This window comes from Strongyloides ratti (assembly GCF_001040885.1).
Source record: "Strongyloides ratti genome assembly S_ratti_ED321, chromosome : 2".
NCBI lineage: Eukaryota > Metazoa > Nematoda > Chromadorea > Rhabditida > Strongyloididae > Strongyloides > Strongyloides ratti.
Window position 1 is genome coordinate 8,138,007 of NC_037308.1, and position 17,534 is coordinate 8,155,540.

Below are 17,534 nucleotides of genomic sequence, written 5' to 3' on the forward strand. Positions count from 1 at the left end.
TTTTTATATAATTTATAGATGTTATGTCTTTAATTGTATTATTTAAAATGACATTTACCATTTTAAATTTATTTATAGTTAAGATTATACTTTTTATTATAAAATATTTATATCATTTTTTGTTAGTAATTTATTTAACAATCGAAAAAAAATTTGTTACCTATGTTTTTTGTATTTAAAAAATATAATAAAGAAAAATTTTTTAAATAAATTCAGCAAAATTTGATTGTCAAAATATTTTTGTTTCTATACATTTAATTTTATAATAGTATATAAATTTTTAATTCTTGATTATTTGTTTTTCCACCTCTTTTTCTTCTTTAATATAATCTAATTTTCTATGAATATTTTCAATGACAGCATTTATAAGATCAGTGGACTTAGCTTTTCCACCAATATCTGATGTATGAATTTGTTGAATAGATAAAGCTTTGTATAATGCTTCATTTAACATTTCAGCATGGAAATCAAGAGACAAATAACGTAATAAATCAATTCCAGATCTTATGAATGCTGTTGGATTTGCTATATTTTTTCCAGCTAAAGATGTTCCTGTATTTCTTGTTCCTGTTTCAAATAAGGCATATTTATCACCAACATTAACACCAGAAACTAAACCTGGTCCTCCAACTAATCCACATGCTATATTTGAAATTATATTACCATATAAATTTGGCATAACACATACATCAAATTGTTGAGGACGTGAAACCATTTGCATACAAGCATTATCAACAATCATTGCTTCAAATTCAATATTTGGATACTCTTTATCAGCCATTTCTTTACATATTTTTAAAAATAAACCATCTCCTAATTTTTGAATATTAGCCTTATGAATAGCTGTAACTTTTTTTCTATTATTTATTACAGCATATTCAAAGGTATATCTAGCAATTCTTTCAATATTTTTTTGTGTAACAATTTTAAGTGATTCAACAACTCCATTGACTGTCTCATGCTCCATACCAGAATATTCACCTTCTGTATTTTCACGAATCAATACAACATCAATTCCTTTATGACGGGTAGGAATAGATGGAATTGTTATACAATGTAAAATATTAGCATACAAATCCATTCTTCTACGTAATTCAACATTTCTTGATTTAAATGTTGGATCATTAAATTTTGTCTCAATATTTCCCTTTAAATTTAAAAATTTTTAAAAATGTTTTTTTTTTCTAGACTTACCTTAATACATACACCATTTCTTTTCATACTTAATATGGCATGTTCTAATGGAGTATCTGTTGGATCACTAGAATTTAATTCTAAAATCTCAAAATCAACAGGAACTTGAGCATATTTAAAAATTTTTTGAATATGTTCTATCATTTCTGGGCCAATTCCATCACCAGGTAAAGCTGTTACATTAGCTCTACCTCCATATCTTGTTGTTGGTGGTTGTGTAAAAGGAAAAACATGAGGTTTATAATATGAAACATTAGCTGTGCTTATTATTGTAGGTAACTTTTTTGTTAATTGTTTCAAGATTACCATTATTTTCTAAAATTAATAACTATTAAAAAAATATATAATAATATAAATTATTGATATTTTAATAAAAATACATAGGTTAAAAGAAAACTAAAGTTATATGGGTGAAATCAAAGAATATTTTTTAATGATTAATTTAAAATCATATGAGGATTAAAGTAGAGAAAATATATTTATACATATTATTTTTTTTTTCGTAAACAAATTGTTCTTATTGAAGAACGCAGGAATATTTTTTTTGATAAGTAAAAATGTGGTTGGCTCACAAATCAGTTATCTTAAGAGAATTTGTTTATGCTTTATGTATAAAAGTCTTAAGTATGTCATAGCTTTTTTGTATTATGTGATAACATTTTTGATTATAGTTACTAGGTTACAATTACTTCTAATATTAAGTTTTAATCAACATTAAAATTTTTATATTTTTTCCTTTAATATTCTTATATATTATATTAGAAAAATTATTTCTAATATAAATAAAATGTTACCTTATCTTATAGGTGCAAGTTATTGACATTTATATTAATTAATGATATTAAAGTAATATTTCCATTGAAAAATAATTTATATGAAAGTTAAAATATTTATAAATAACTATTACTTATATTTTTTAAAATTTGAATGTAAAAAACATAACATTTTAAAAAAATATTTCATTTAGCCATTTATTTATATAATTTAAACTCAATAAAATAAAAATATATTATATATAAATTTAAATACCCTCAAAATAATGATAAATCTTTATTTTTAGAAACTTTTAATAAAGTAAAATTTAAAAATGAAAAAATATTTCAAATTATTTACTATTTTTCTAAAAATATCTAATTTTATTTAAATAGTGATTAAAATATAGTCTTTTTCAATGTATTTAAAATTGTAAATGAATTATTATTTTGTTTACAATAATTAATTTATTTTATTGTAAAATATTTAATGTTTTCTTCAAATATCATTTTTATAAATTTTTCTTTTTACATAATCATTTCCAAATTAGTCATATCTATTTAAATTCTTTTTTTTTGAATGAACCAAAATATAAATTTAATGTTTTCATTATTTTAATAGAATTTTTTATGCTATAATAAATGTACATAGTTAAAATGTACTTAAGTTAAGTATAAAAAAAAAATTTATTGAAAAAATAATGAAGATAAATTTTCTTACAAAAAACAAAAAATGTAAGAAAAAAAATCTTTTTTTTTTTTTAATAAAACAATAAAATATACTTTTTAATAAAATAATAATTATTTTTATATAAAATTATATATTTATAATATTTTAAATACAAATCACCCTTTTGTAGATATATCATAAAATTAGTTCTTGTCGTCGTGTTCATTTTCCCAAAATTTTGTAAACATTGTGGTGACGTTGTATGAATAAACAATTTTTTTTAAAATGTCTGATTTATTAGCTCCTTATAATTATGCTGAAAAATTATCTATATCTGAAGATGATATTGTTAAAGTTGAAGATTTAGTAAGTTGTATTGAAAATTCAACTATTTTTGAAGATAGACTTGATGCTATATTATATTTGAAGGATTTATGTCCAGTGAGTTACAAAATATTATATATGTATAATTTTAACATAAAAATTATTTCTAGAAAATGAGATTACATATTGGAACATTAGGTCTTCATGCATATATTGATATATTGAAAGTTGACACTGAAAATACTACGTTGATTCACCATGTTTTAGACCTTCTAAAATTGTTACTCCAACCAGATTGTGAAAATTCTATTGAAGAAGATTTCCTTGGAGATAGTTTAGCTGAACTATTTGTTAGTAAGCCTGACTTAATGGATGCAATTTTTCAAATAATGGATACATTTGACTTTTCTGTTAGAAAATCTTTAGTTCAATTTCTTATTCCACTTTTTCGTTTTCGTTCTCTTGAATTGAGGGATATTATTATTAATCAGGGTAATGGAATTTGCAAAATTGTTGATTTATTACAAGATCAACGGGAAGTTATACGAAATAATGTAGTACTTATGTTATCAGAAATGTCCCGTGGAAATGGAGTTATCCAACAAATGTTAGTTTATGAAAATGTATTTCAAATATTATTTTCTATAATACAAGATGAATCATCTCAAAGTATTGTTATTGAAGATTGTTTATTTTTAATGTACAATTTATTGAAAAGAAATGATGGTAATCAAAAATATTTTTTTGAGGATATGAATCTTGTTAGACTTTTAACTGAAACTTTTGACAAACTTATTTATCCTGGAGAGGATAGAACTTTTGATGTTGAGTATGACTATTCAAAACAAACTGTTACAAATATTATATTTGCTCTTGAATGTGTTAGAGCTTTAGTTTCAACAGATAATATTCAAGAAAATATTGTTGGTGCTCAAAAAGCTTTCTCTCAGACAGGACTTTTAAAAACATTATGCCATGCTATGTTTACAGATGCCAGATTAGGTCTTGATGTTGTTTATCAAACAATAATTACAACTAGTGAAATTATTAGAGGAAATTCTTACAACCAAGATTTTTTTATAAATACTATTGTTCATCAGGAAAAAAAACCAATTTCTTCTCTTGCTGTTTTAATGGAACCTTTAGTTGTTGAGAGACTTCCTTTTAAATTACGATCATCAGCACTTTATTCATATATGTGTTATGTTCATAATAATGAAAATGGTAAGAACTTAATTGCAAAAGCAATTATCGGTAAAACAAATGGAATTAGTTCTTCCGCTATGGAAAAATTTGCAACTGTTGGTCAAAAAATAATGAGAGCAGTAAAAAGCAATAAACCATTTCAAGTATGGGGTGGATGTTTATGTCTTTTATATCTTATATTTGAAAATAATGCAAGAAAAGAAGATTTTTTAAGTTGTAAAATTGATGACTACTCGAAAACACTTTCTCTTTTTGAATGGATTTGTGTTTCACTTTTTAAACAAGATAGATCTAGAAATCAAATTAAAAGTGCTTATTTAATGTTAATCACTACATGGATTGATAATTTTCCACCAGCTGTTGATATTTTAATGAAACAAAGTGATTTAATGAATTTTTTTTCTTCTGAATTCCGTAAGTAAATTTTTTAAAATAATTTTACTTTTTTTTTTAGAAGAATGTTCATTTATTGTTAATGAGAATGAACAAAGAACTATTAAAGGATTAATTGCATTTTTATTAATGACAATTTATAACAATCTTGAAGATTCAAAAGAAAAAGAATCTATTATGCAACTAATTAAATATCGTCTTGGAATTGTCCAGGTATCTGAGGCTATTGAAAAATTATCGCAGACAGAATATTATCTTGTAGCTGCTAGCAAACCAACTTTCAATCCAAAAACATCTGTAAATGTATATCTAGATTATCAGTTTTGTAAACTAATAAAAATTCATGAAAAAAAATACCTAGACATTTTAATGTCTAAAAACAGAGAAAATAATGGAGAATCACAGGATATTGAAAATATAATAGCTGAAAATAAAAAATTAATTGCTACAAAAGATGAAGAGATTAAAAATCTTAAAGATCAATTGGAGAATACAAAAATAGAATTAGAAAATTTAAGGCAACAAAATATTATTCTTCAAACTTCTTCTTTCAAAACCACGCAAGATTTAACAGATACTATAAAAATGTTAAATGAAGCAAAACAAAAAAATCAAAATTTAGAGAATGAGGCAAATTTTTTGAAGGAAAATGTTTGCCTTTGGCAACAGGAGGCAGGGAGATTTAAACAGTGGGCAGATGAATGGCAGGGATACCAAATTAGTCAATTACCAAATTCACAGGATGTTGTTATTGGACAACTAACAAAACAGGTTGAGGAATTAAATGCTTTACTTGATAGTGGATATAAGGCTTATGATCAACAAGGAAAAACTTTATTGTACTATATTAATTTATGTGGAGAAAAACAAAAAAATACAAATGATAATGATAATGAATGTCATGAAAATACAACAAATTGTTAGTTTAAAATTTTTACATAAAGTGATAAATGATTAATAACTTATATTACATATATATTATATTTTATTTTAAACTATATATATAATAGACAATAAAATTGTTATATATTTACAATTGGTTATTTTTTTTAAATTTGTTTATACTTTTATTTGTATAAACATTTATTAGATGAATTTATCATAAATTCTCATAAAAATTTTTCAATAAGTTACATGGCAAATATATTTCATGACTAAATAATTAATTTTCAAATACCACTAAATGAAATATTATCTTTTTCTAATAGATTATATAAAAAGATGTTAAGTAAAATATTTAAATAAGATATTTAAAATAAAATAGACAATATATTTTATTTTATATATCTAAATAATTTTATTTTTATTTCTTTCAAAAAATAAAAATTATGACTGTTAAAGATAGAAGTATAGAATTTTATGATGTAAGTTTTAAATTTTTTTTTAATCATAACAATAATATTAAAGTTAAAAATATTAAATAATCAACGTGGAAGTGTAATTATTATGGATGAAGAAAATGGTTTAAAATTATTTTTTGATGTTGTTGAAAATATAAGAAAAAAAATTAAAGAACTTGATGAAATTATAGATAATTTAGATATGGCTAAAAAAGATATGATTTGTGAGACTTATTCTAATATGGAAATATATGAAAATGTAACAAATTTAATTAAAAACTTTGATATAAATGTTCAAATAATAAGAAAAGAATTAAAAAATATGGAAGAACAAATAAAGTATGATGAAAATTATCCTAATGGTGTTCTTCCAACATTTCAAAAAATTAGAAAAATTCATCTTAATCATTTAATTTTACGTTTTAAAGAAATAGTAATTAGATATAACCAATCACAGGAAGAATATAAAAATTGTTGTAAAGAAAGAATATCACGAAGACTTTTATTAGAGGGATATTATTTAAATGAGGAACAATTAGATGAAATAGTTGAAAATGGAATGTTTAACATTTCAACAAATAATATAAATGTTGGTTTTCAATTAATTGAAGATGTCAAAAGTCGTCATAAAGAAATATTAAAACTTGAAAAAAGTGTTCTTAAATTATTTACTCTTTTTCAAGATATTTTATTTATTGTTGATTCACAAAATGAGGTTATTGATAGAATTGAAGAAAATATTGAATATGCAGAAGCTAAAGTATTTCAAGCTAGAAAATATGCCATTTTAGCATCAAGACAAAAGAAACGCCTACTAAAAGCGCAATTGTTTTGCGGTTTACTATGTATTTTTTTAATTATAATTACGGCTTTACTTTTATATTCATATTTAAAATAAATTTTTAACTTTATTGGATGCGCCATTATTATAAATGTATACCTTAAAACTATATTAAAATATCTTAATTTATAAAAAATTGATAACGTAGTAAAATATTTGAACTTTTCATTACCTAACTCTTTAAGCCATGTAGTTAAGATAAGCAAGATAAGAGTAAATATAATGCCGATTTTAACAAATAACGTATATATATTGAGACAATTTTTTTGATTATTATTATCTTCATCTAATCATATAATTACATAACATGTATAAATCACCTATTTTGGATCAATTTCAACATAATTTACAAATGCCATCATATTCTACAATGACTTATAATTCTAATGTATTAAATTACCAACCAAATATTTCATTTATACCCTATACAGCAAATGTTAATTATTTTAATGAATATATTCCTGAATCAAATGGTAGACATATGGCAATACCTGTAAGTAATAACAAAAATATTGAAAATCATAAGACTGAATTAATTATTCCATCATCACCTTCAACTATTGAAAATTCTACACCACCAACCTACTCACCAGCTAATGAAACGTTTCCTACACATTTATCTAATTCTCCTGAACATTTTCCAAACTCTTCACAAAGATATGATGTTCATTATGATAATAATCAAACAAATTACTCATCAATGCCTTATAATCCACCATTCCATCAACAATATCAGGTACCAATAAATCTTTCTGGAACACAAAATTTACAAAAATATACTAATAATATAGTTACAAATTCACAATATCAATATCATACAATTCCAGAAAAAGATAAAGATGAATTTAAACGTAGACCATATACAAAGCATAATAGAATGTCAATTCATGCAAATAGTGTTTGCTGTAATTGTGGAACAACTAAAACAACATTATGGAGACGAAGTGAAAGTGGTGAACCTGAATGTAATCCTTGTAATCTTTATTTCCGAGCAAACCGTAAACCACGCCCACAACATTTAATGAAAAAAACTATTTTAAGGAGAGCCAGAAGAAGACCAGCTACTAAAAATTTTTCTGATAATCCAAATATGTCAAGTGAAAATATTCTTGAACAACCTCTTCCTAGTGAATTTACGGAATATTTTCCATCATTTTAAATATTAATTCTCATAACTATTTATTTATTATTTTTTCAATGAAATAAATAACTCAAATTAATTTATATCTTAATTATTGTAGAAAAGTATTATTTATACTTATATTTAATTATAGTGTATTTTTATGACTTAGTCCATCGTGAAAATTTTGATAAAATAATTATTAAACAAACTATGTAAAAAGTTATTAATGCTAACAACATGTTAAATATAATAAAAATAAAAATTATATACAAAAAAAGACACTATAGACAAATTATAATTTTTATTGATAAAAAAAATTAAATGAAAACACATTGTTGATTTTTAAACAAAAAATTATTCCCAAGTATTGTTACAAAGTGATTCTTATTCAATAATTCACGTATGGTAGAAATAAAAAAAAACAATTAATAATTAATGTTAAACCACAAAAATTATACTAAAGTTTGATGAAAAAAGTTATAAAAATACTTTCCGTAAATATTATTTTTTTTTTCTTTTAACAAATATATACTAAATCAAAAGTTATTAATAAACAAATAAATTTAACAACAAAAGAAATAGTTGGTAAGTGTAGAAATCTTAAATAATGGTACCTTATTATAATTATTAAATGCATATTTCTTTTTACGAATTGTAAAATCTTTTGAGCCACATTTTTAAAAAACAAAAAAAAAAAGAAATATTAATTTTTGTTTAATAAATAAATAAATGTTTGTTAAATTTACTCAACATCTTCATCTTTTAAAAAATCATTGAAATGATCTACTGAAGAATCCATGTCAGAAATGGATGTCTCATTACGATTGCTTTGATAATCTATTGCCATCTTCTTTTCTGGAGGTTCACAATTTTCTTCAGTTTTTATATGATCATTTATATTCATATTATTATACATCATATCTTTGTTGTCGTGCAAATTTCTTTGTGATTCAATCTTTACCATAGGTGATGCTTTATAAAAATCTTCTTTAATATATTCATTTACTGTTTGATCAGTTTCATCATTTGTCACCTCTGAAACTGAATCATCTTGTTTCTTTTTATTTAAATCACTATGAGCATTCTTTCTTTTTCTATTTGATAATGCAGCCGCTATTTTACAATCTTTAACTACATTTCCAATAATTTCATCTAAACCAATACATTCTACATCATTATCATCAATCTCCAAATACCCCTCTTGAAATTTATCATTTAAGCCACTAAGGTAATTACATAATACTCTTTTCAATCTTCTCAAATAATTAATTTGTTTCTTAACATGATAAACTCTATTTTTTAAAGAATAATTACTCTAAAAAAGTATTGTTTAAAAAAATAAAATCAACTAACTTACTGCTAATACCGTACAATAAGTTTCTTTTAAAATTTTCATTTTCTTGATATAAATATTTTCCTCAGAAGATATCATAACTTGGTGATTGTTATCAAGATTAGTCTTTATATAATTATCCAATGAATAATCTTCATCACAATCAAGTACATTATCATCAGAAGTTAAATGCATATCATTTTCATAAGAATATTTGGTTTCCATCAGATCAGGCATAATAAGGCACAAACCTAAAAATAAATATGAAATCAATCAAAATAGTAAAATGAAAAAAACAACAAATAAATGAAGGTACAAACTGTTAAAAAAAATAACTAACGTTGTTAAACATACATAGATCACTGTGCAAAATTTCTAAACGTAAAATTCTACACTGTAAATGTGAATAGCTTGTATTTAAAAAACAACAAAGTGACTTTTTTCCAATCAAATGTATTACTTGTTTTAAATTTTATAATCCAACTAAGATGAGAAAATTAGAATATGCCATGTTATATTAATGCCTTGGACCAAGTTTTCAGAACTTTTCTTTTATTAAATTTAAATCTAACATGTCATAAAAGTTTACGACAATCATAAAACTATTCCTCAAATACTAAAGAAAATTAAGATTTTGAAAAAGAAAATATTCAATTAATAAATATAAATAAACATACAAACAAGCCAAAAAAAACAAACTTAAGACAAAAATAAAAGTTTATTTTATTAATAAAGTTTTAAAAAAATGAGCAACTATTCATTGAAACATATTGTTTGCTAATATCAAATTTCAACGCATTATTAATATTTTACCAACTTATCACCTTACCTTTTGAAAATAATCCCCATATCTTGAATAATTGAAAAATACTTAAGTAAAAAGTTGCAACAATTTTTAAAACATAAGTAAATAAATAAAAATTTCTATTGTTAAAAGTTCTAAAATATGTATTTTTAAAGACATTTATCACTAGACTTTAAGTGTATAAAATCTTTTTATATTTAAAATATAAATAAGTTATTTTTTAGTTCCGGGAAAAATTCATAATTTTTAATAAAATAAAAAAAATCAAGAAATTTAAATATTGTATAAAGTAGAGAAATATTTAGAGGATTGAATCTTTTATGCCAAAATTGTAAACTGATAAGACAAAAAATTTATTGATAATAACATGGCAATTTTTCAGTACTGAAGAAAAATTTAATCTTTTTTCAGGAAAACTTTAATAACTTTTATCAAAACAAAGTTACTAACAATTTGATTTTATTAAAATATAGAGAAAATTTTGAAGTACATCATGTTATAAATTCATAAAGAAATTATTTTTGTAAATTCATATATAAAATTTCAAACATTGAAAAAAAAATTAAATTATAAATTGTCAGGTGTAAAATATTGAATACTTATTTTTTTTAATAGTTAATAAAATATACATAAATGAACAATTTATAACATTTTAGTATAGAACAACATTACTAAATTAAATTTATTGTTAATTTGTATAATTAATTTATTAATCATCAAAAAATAGTTTAAATATAAATAGTCAAGTTATACATTTTAACTTCTACTTTGTTACAAATATTTTATACTTTACTACAAGAAAATAAAATTACTCTTATTTATTTTAATTTTTTTTTTTAAGATTCTTAAGTATTTATTAGAAATTACAAATTAAAAAAATTAGTACATATTTTAAACAGCTACTAATTTTTTCTAATAATTATGTCAATATACTAGTTAAAATTTATTATACCAAAAAATCAAAATAACATTTTAAACATAAATGTTTTAGTTGTTTACAAATAAAATATATTTTATCATTTATATACTTACATCTATATATTAAAAATTTCTTTATAGTAATATATAAAAGATTTTAATAACAATTTACTTTGATAATAAATATAAAAAGTTATATTATTTATGTTTTAAATATTATATAATTATTAATTTTTAAACAACTACATCATATTTCTTTCTAATCATTCTTTAGAAGTAAAAGTGAATAATTTTTAAATGATCATTGTACTATATATTTGTTCATATTATTTGCTTACAAAATAAGAATTAATCATCACTGTCTTTTACATGTATTCCACTCATACTTTCATTGTTAATCGTTATTATTTCTTGTGATGTATAAAAATTATAATGAAATACTATTTAATCATATAGTTATCATTATCTTTCATTTGTCATCCTTTTAATGATCAATTCTTATGAGTTTTTTTTTTTCTTATAATTATTAATAAATTAATAAATAATATAATTTGCATGAAATATATATATATATATTCATATATATATGTATTAATTTTTTTTTTTGTTTAAGTTAATAATTCTAAAATATTAAGTGTGGGTGACCTTTATTAAAACTTGTTCTTTTGGTCATTTTACATACGTAACTTTTAAAATATTATTATGATTAAATTGTATGTATATTTGAGCAACATTTAATTCTTTAAAATCTATACTATACCTCTCTCTAAATGTAATACACCCTCATCCATATATCTATAAAGATTGCAAATAGTTGCGCAAAAACCTTTGGAGGGTATTGTATTCACTTGATGAATAAATCATCACTGTTCTCTGAAAATATTTTATTATTGAATGAAAAATGTTATTTTATGAATAAAATATTATTTAATAATTATTAAAATAGATGTAATTTAATAAAAGTTTTGTGATTTTATATATTTATTTGTTTTTTTTTATTTTAAAAAATAATATATATATTATATGTTTGATTATCTAACTAAAATGGAATTTTCTTTTCTTTATTTGTACACCTTTCTTAAATATATATAATAGATGAAAGATATAGATTTCACACTAATAAAAAATATATATATTTATACGTAACAGCTTAGTTTAAAAATTTATTTTGTAAAACGTTGTATTTTTTTATAATATTTATTAATATGATACTATTTTAATTTGTCTATTGTTTATATTTTTTTTTAAAACTTTTTTTAATAATAAAAAAGAAATATATTACTTTTTTATATGTTATTTTTGATTATACATTTTAAATATTAAAAAAAAAAATCATAAATATTGTGAAGTGTGGTTGAGCAATTTACTGGTTTATTCTTAATTTTTTTTTTTTTGCTTATTTATATAATAAAAATATATTTGAAAAAATTATTATTATAAACTTATGCATAATTTTTTATGTTTCGTAGTGAAAGATGACATTGCTTTAAAATAATTTTTTTTCTATATATATAATGATAATAACTTTCTATTGGTAATTAAAACTTTGTTTTTTTTATCATAATACTGGTGAAAATTTATTTTTAATCTTCTTTTAATTTTAAACAGTTCTCTTTAGAACTATTATTAATTTACAAAAATTATATATAATTATTTTGTATATTAATAAAGTTTTATTGTAACTGAATTTCGTTTTAATAAATATTTTTTATGTATTATAATATTATGGTTTTAGATTTTATTTTTATATATTTACTTCTAATCATTAACAATAAAAATGGTAAGTAACTTTATAATATAACAATTTTATTTTTATTTTATATTATAGCCTTATCATTGGCAGTCAAAAATAAACATTCAAAATGTTGGTGTAGAAGATATGGTTCTCCTTACCACATTATCTGATCAAGGAATTGTAGAAAATTTAAAAAAAAGACTTAAAGGAAATTCAATATTTACATATATAGGACCTGTATTGATATCAGTAAATCCTTTCAAAGATATGGGTATTTTTACAGATAAAGAAATTGAAATTTATCAGGGAGCAAATATATATGAAAATCCTCCTCACATATATGCCTTGATTGATAATATATATAGAACAATGGATTCAGAGAATCATCAATGTATTATAATTTCAGGTGAATCAGGAGCTGGAAAAACATTCATAAATAAACAGTTAATAACTTATATTTCAAAAGTTTCAGGAGGTGGAAAAAAAGTTCAGAAGGTTAAAGATATCATGCTTCAGTCAAATCCACTATTAGAAGCTTTTGGAAATAGTGCAACTTTAAGAAATTGGAATTCCTCACGTTTTGGTAAATATATTGAGATACTATTTAATAGTGGTCAACCGGTTGGAGGCAAAATTACTAATTTATTATTAGAAAAAAGTCGTGTCGTCCGCCAAATCAAAGGAGAACGTAATTTCCATATTTTTTACCAATTATTATTTGGATGTGATGAAAGTGTAAGACAAAATTTTGGATTGACTAATGTTGAGTATTTTAATTATTTAAATCAAAGTGGTTTGTCAAAAATTGAGGGAACAGATGATAGACAGGAGTATGAAGAAACAATGAAAGCAATGGAAATAATAGGAATACCAACTGAAATTCAATTGCAAATTTTACAATTATTGAGTGCTATACTTCATATTGGTAATATTGAATTTGCTGAAGAAAATAATTATGCTAAGGTATTTGATCAACGATATTTAGAATTTCCTGCATTTTTACTTGGATTACCTTCAAATGAAATTGAAAATAAAATTACTCAAAGAATTATGGAATCAAAATGGGGTAAAACAACTGAACAAATTAAGGTAACTTTAAATGTGGAACAAGCCAAACATACAAGAGATGCTCTTTCAAAAACTATGTACTCAAGATTATTTGATTATCTAGTAAAATATGTTAACCAAGCACTTTTTGTTAGTGAAGTACAGAAATCATCTTGTTCAATTGGAATTTTAGATATTTATGGTTTTGAAATATTTAATCAAAATGGGTTTGAACAATTTTGTATTAATTTTGTTAATGAGAAATTACAACAAATTTTTATTGAATTAACATTAAAAGGAGAACAGGAAGAGTATGTTTCAGAGGGAATTCATTGGACACCTATTGAATATTTCAATAATAAAGTTGTATGTGATTTAATTGAATCAAAACGCCCTCCAGGTGTAATGTCTATTCTGGATGACATTTGTTCCCAAGTCCATGGACAATCTGAAGGTGTTGATGAAAAATTTTTAACCAAACTTACTGATCAAATGAGACAACATCCTCATTACATTGAAGGAGCACAATCTTTTATCATAAAACATTATGCTGGTGATGTAAAATATGAAATAAATGGTTTCTGTGAAAGAAATAGGGATGTTTTAAATCAAGATTTAATTCAATTAATGCAAATGTCAGACATTGAATTTTTCAGATCATTATTCCCTGAAGATGTTTCAACAACTGGTGCAAAGACAAAACCTACAAGTTTTTCTTTAAAAATTAAAACACAAGCTAAACAATTAGTTGATTCATTGATGCAATGTACACCACACTATGTACGATGTATTAAACCAAATGAATCAAAGAAAGCATTAGAATTTGAAAATGAAAAAGTACTCCATCAAGTACAATATCTTGGTTTAAAAGAAAATATAAGAGTTAGGAGGGCAGGTTTTGCCTACAGAAATGGATTTGATAGATTTTTATGGCGATATGCCATATTAACTAGTCAAACATGGCCAAGATGGAATGGTAATCCTAAAAAAGGTTGTGAAATTATTTGTAATTCATGTGGATTGGAAAATGATCAATTTCAGTTAGGTAAAAGTAAAATTTTTATAAAAAATCCAGCAAGTTTATTTTTACTTGAAGAAATGAGAGAAAGAAAATATGACAAATATGCTAGAGTTATTCAAAAAGCATTAAAAAAATTTACTGCTGTTAAAAGGTACTTGAAAATGAAGGAAGAGGCTAGTTGTATAATGTATGGAAAAAAAGAGAGAAGAAAAAATTCAATTAATAGAAATTTTGTTGGTGATTATGTTGGATTAGAATATAAACCAGAGTTACAAACTTTTGTTGGTAGAAGAGAAAAAATTGACTTTGCAGCAACCTTAAAAAAGTATGACAGAAAATTTAGGACATCTGAATTGGATGTACTTGTTACTTCTAAAGAAATACTTTTTATTGGAAAAAAAATAGAAAACAAAGGAGTTAATAAAGGAAAAATGATTAACATTGAAAAAAGGAGAATTCCTTTTGCTGAGATAGAATTTATTGGTTTAAGTCCATTTCAAGATAATTTTATTATTATTCAAGTAACTAATGATTATAGTAGTTTAATAGAAACACCTCTAAAAACAGAAATGATTACTGCAATTGAAAAGAGGTATAAAGAAAGAATGAATGGAAGAAATTTACCATTAATATTCAAACATAGTTTTGAAATAAAATTAAAAAAACTTCGATTTGTTGGTGCTGGAACAAGGATGGTAAATTTTGCCTTAGATAATACAAATGGTGACAATTGTACATTACAAATTTCAAGTAAATCTGTTCTAATTTCTATTGGATCAGGGCTACCAAATACAACAAAACCAACTTTATTAAAAGAAGTTTCACCAAAAAGAAAGGGTAATTTAAATCATTCTAATGAAGATTTCAATCAAAATTCTAAAAATCAATTACATGTCATTGATAAACCCTATGCTCATCTTTATACAGTTACAAATAATTCTAGTAAAGAAGTTGTACAACCTCCAACCAGGCCACCAAAACCTGCCATAGCGGCAAAACCTAAAATTACTTATGTAAAAGCACTATATCCATATGAAGCACAGGATACATCAGAGTTAACATTTGAAATTGGTCAAAAAATTCAGTTAATTGAAAAACGTATGTTTTATTATACATTTTTAATAATTTTAAAATTTAATATTTCAGATGTTTCTCAATGGTGGTTAGGAAGAATGTAAGTTTTTATTTATTTTTTTTTATTAAACTATACTTTTTTTTAGACCGGGAAATGGAGGGAAAACGGGATTATTTCCAGCTAATTATGTTGAAGAATTGCAGTAGATCTCAAACATCTATAAATAAATTTATTTTAAATTATATAATTATAAATAATATGTTTTAGTGATTTATGTATATTTAATATATAAAAAAAACCATATAGTTGTGTAAATTTCAATAAAACTAATGTTTATAATAGCTAATCTTTACTGTATTTTTGCACAAACTTGATAATCATTTTTTAATTTTTTTCTTTTAATTATATTACATTTTTTATTATTTTATTAAGTTTTCTATTTTCTAATTTCTTTTTGCTTTCAATTTTTAAATATTTTTTTATTAGATTCTAGAATTAGAATTTTTTTTGTTAATCTTTAATATGATTTTTAATAACTTGTTTTATATCATTTAGTAAAATTAGTTTTTAAATATTTTTATTTAAAAAAAAAATTATTAAATTTTATAGTCCATCAATATAAAAACACTCCAACTTTTAGCATATGACATTTTATATTTTTTTTATTTTTTTTCAATAGCAAAAAAATGAATATTTAAACATGATGGGATAAAAATAATTTTGATAGGATAATTTTTGTTTTAACAAAAACGGAAAATGATCTTCTATTTCTCTGTGTAATTATAAAAAACTTATTCCAAAATAAATGTAAAGTCAAACAATATTTATTAAAATCACAACGTAATAACTAATAAGAGGTAAAGTAAACTAAAAAATCAAGAATAGTTTAATAAAATTTATTATATTATTATATCTTTCTGGTGATATATAACATTTTATTTATTTATGGAACATTGATTAAATATACATGTAATCAAGGAAATTTTGTCATTTAATAAAACAAAAAAAAAACTTATTTGTATTTAGTATGGTTTATATTTTAATTAATGAAAAAATGTTTTTATTGTAAAGATTTTAAATTATTATAAAAAAATTTTTTTAAATACGAATGTTATGAAAAAAATACTTCCTTATTTGATTAAGTAAATAGTAAAAAAATAACACTATTTATTTAGAAAGTCTGTAAAATGTTTTTTTGTTTTTTTTTTTATTAAAAAAAAATAATACATCAAATTCTTCTAGACGTATCTGTGAATTAATATGACAGTCTTTTAGCTATATTTTCATTGATTATAATGCTATAAAAATAAAATGTAAAAATAGAAAAAGATAAGATTTACAATTTTAATTTTTAAATAGCATTTGTTTTCTAATTTATTTTCTACATTTTAATTGTGAATTTTATTCGAAATAGTTATTTTTTCAAATTTATTAAAATTAAATTTATTTATTAATTTAAAAAAAAAAAACTAATAAATATAATACTTGATCAAGAAATTTATTTTTATAAACTATTTTTTATACAAATAAACTATTCTCCAAAAATACATTTTCTAAGAATATTAAATATAATCGAATAACTTATTTGTTATTATTTGGTTTATTATAAAAATTATAATATACAAATAGATTAAAATTTTAATATAAAAATGATTGTATTTTTTTCGTTATATATACTTAATTTCATCTGATTTTGTTTTATGTCCTTAAAAAATGCTTTATGATTTTATAGTCTCGAGTACAATTATAGTTACTTG

At 21.9% G+C, this 17,534-nt stretch overlaps 6 protein-coding genes across 6 annotated transcripts; 4 read left to right on the plus strand and 2 right to left on the minus strand.

The window, feature by feature from the left end:
- Positions 1–280: 280 nt before the first annotated feature.
- SRAE_2000260000 (Isocitrate dehydrogenase [NAD] subunit gamma, mitochondrial) lies at positions 281–1,503 on the minus strand (the record flags this gene model as incomplete). The annotated part of the gene is made up of 2 exons (XM_024653687.1): positions 281–1,147; positions 1,195–1,503. 2 exons carry the CDS (start codon positions 1,501–1,503, stop codon positions 281–283), a joined length of 1,176 nt encoding a protein of 391 aa, XP_024507139.1.
- A 1,398-nt stretch (positions 1,504–2,901) lies between these two features.
- On the plus strand, positions 2,902–5,463 carry SRAE_2000260100 (General vesicular transport factor p115; the record flags this gene model as incomplete). Its single annotated transcript, XM_024653688.1, has 3 exons — positions 2,902–3,057; positions 3,111–4,560; positions 4,601–5,463. 3 exons carry the CDS (start codon positions 2,902–2,904, stop codon positions 5,461–5,463), a joined length of 2,469 nt encoding a protein of 822 aa, XP_024507140.1.
- Positions 5,464–5,867: 404 nt separating this feature from the next.
- On the plus strand, positions 5,868–6,777 carry SRAE_2000260200 (Syntaxin-4; the record flags this gene model as incomplete). Its single annotated transcript, XM_024653689.1, has 2 exons — positions 5,868–5,903; positions 5,947–6,777. The coding sequence occupies 2 exons, from the start codon at positions 5,868–5,870 to the stop codon at positions 6,775–6,777; spliced, it is 867 nt and encodes a 288-aa protein (XP_024507141.1).
- Positions 6,778–7,027: 250 nt separating this feature from the next.
- Positions 7,028–7,879, plus strand: SRAE_2000260300 (GATA-binding factor C; the record flags this gene model as incomplete). The annotated part of the gene is made up of 1 exon (XM_024653690.1): positions 7,028–7,879. One exon carries the CDS (start codon positions 7,028–7,030, stop codon positions 7,877–7,879), a length of 852 nt encoding a protein of 283 aa, XP_024507142.1.
- Positions 7,880–8,585: 706 nt separating this feature from the next.
- Positions 8,586–9,774, minus strand: SRAE_2000260400 (Hypothetical protein; the record flags this gene model as incomplete). The annotated part of the gene is made up of 4 exons (XM_024653691.1): positions 8,586–9,158; positions 9,201–9,427; positions 9,531–9,565; positions 9,749–9,774. 4 exons carry the CDS (start codon positions 9,772–9,774, stop codon positions 8,586–8,588), a joined length of 861 nt encoding a protein of 286 aa, XP_024507143.1.
- Positions 9,775–12,624: 2,850 nt separating this feature from the next.
- SRAE_2000260500 (Myosin-IB) lies at positions 12,625–15,983 on the plus strand (the record flags this gene model as incomplete). The annotated part of the gene is made up of 5 exons (XM_024653692.1): positions 12,625–12,679; positions 12,728–12,763; positions 12,885–15,800; positions 15,849–15,876; positions 15,923–15,983. The coding sequence occupies 5 exons, from the start codon at positions 12,625–12,627 to the stop codon at positions 15,981–15,983; spliced, it is 3,096 nt and encodes a 1,031-aa protein (XP_024507144.1).
- Between the last annotated feature and the right edge of the window lie 1,551 nt (positions 15,984–17,534).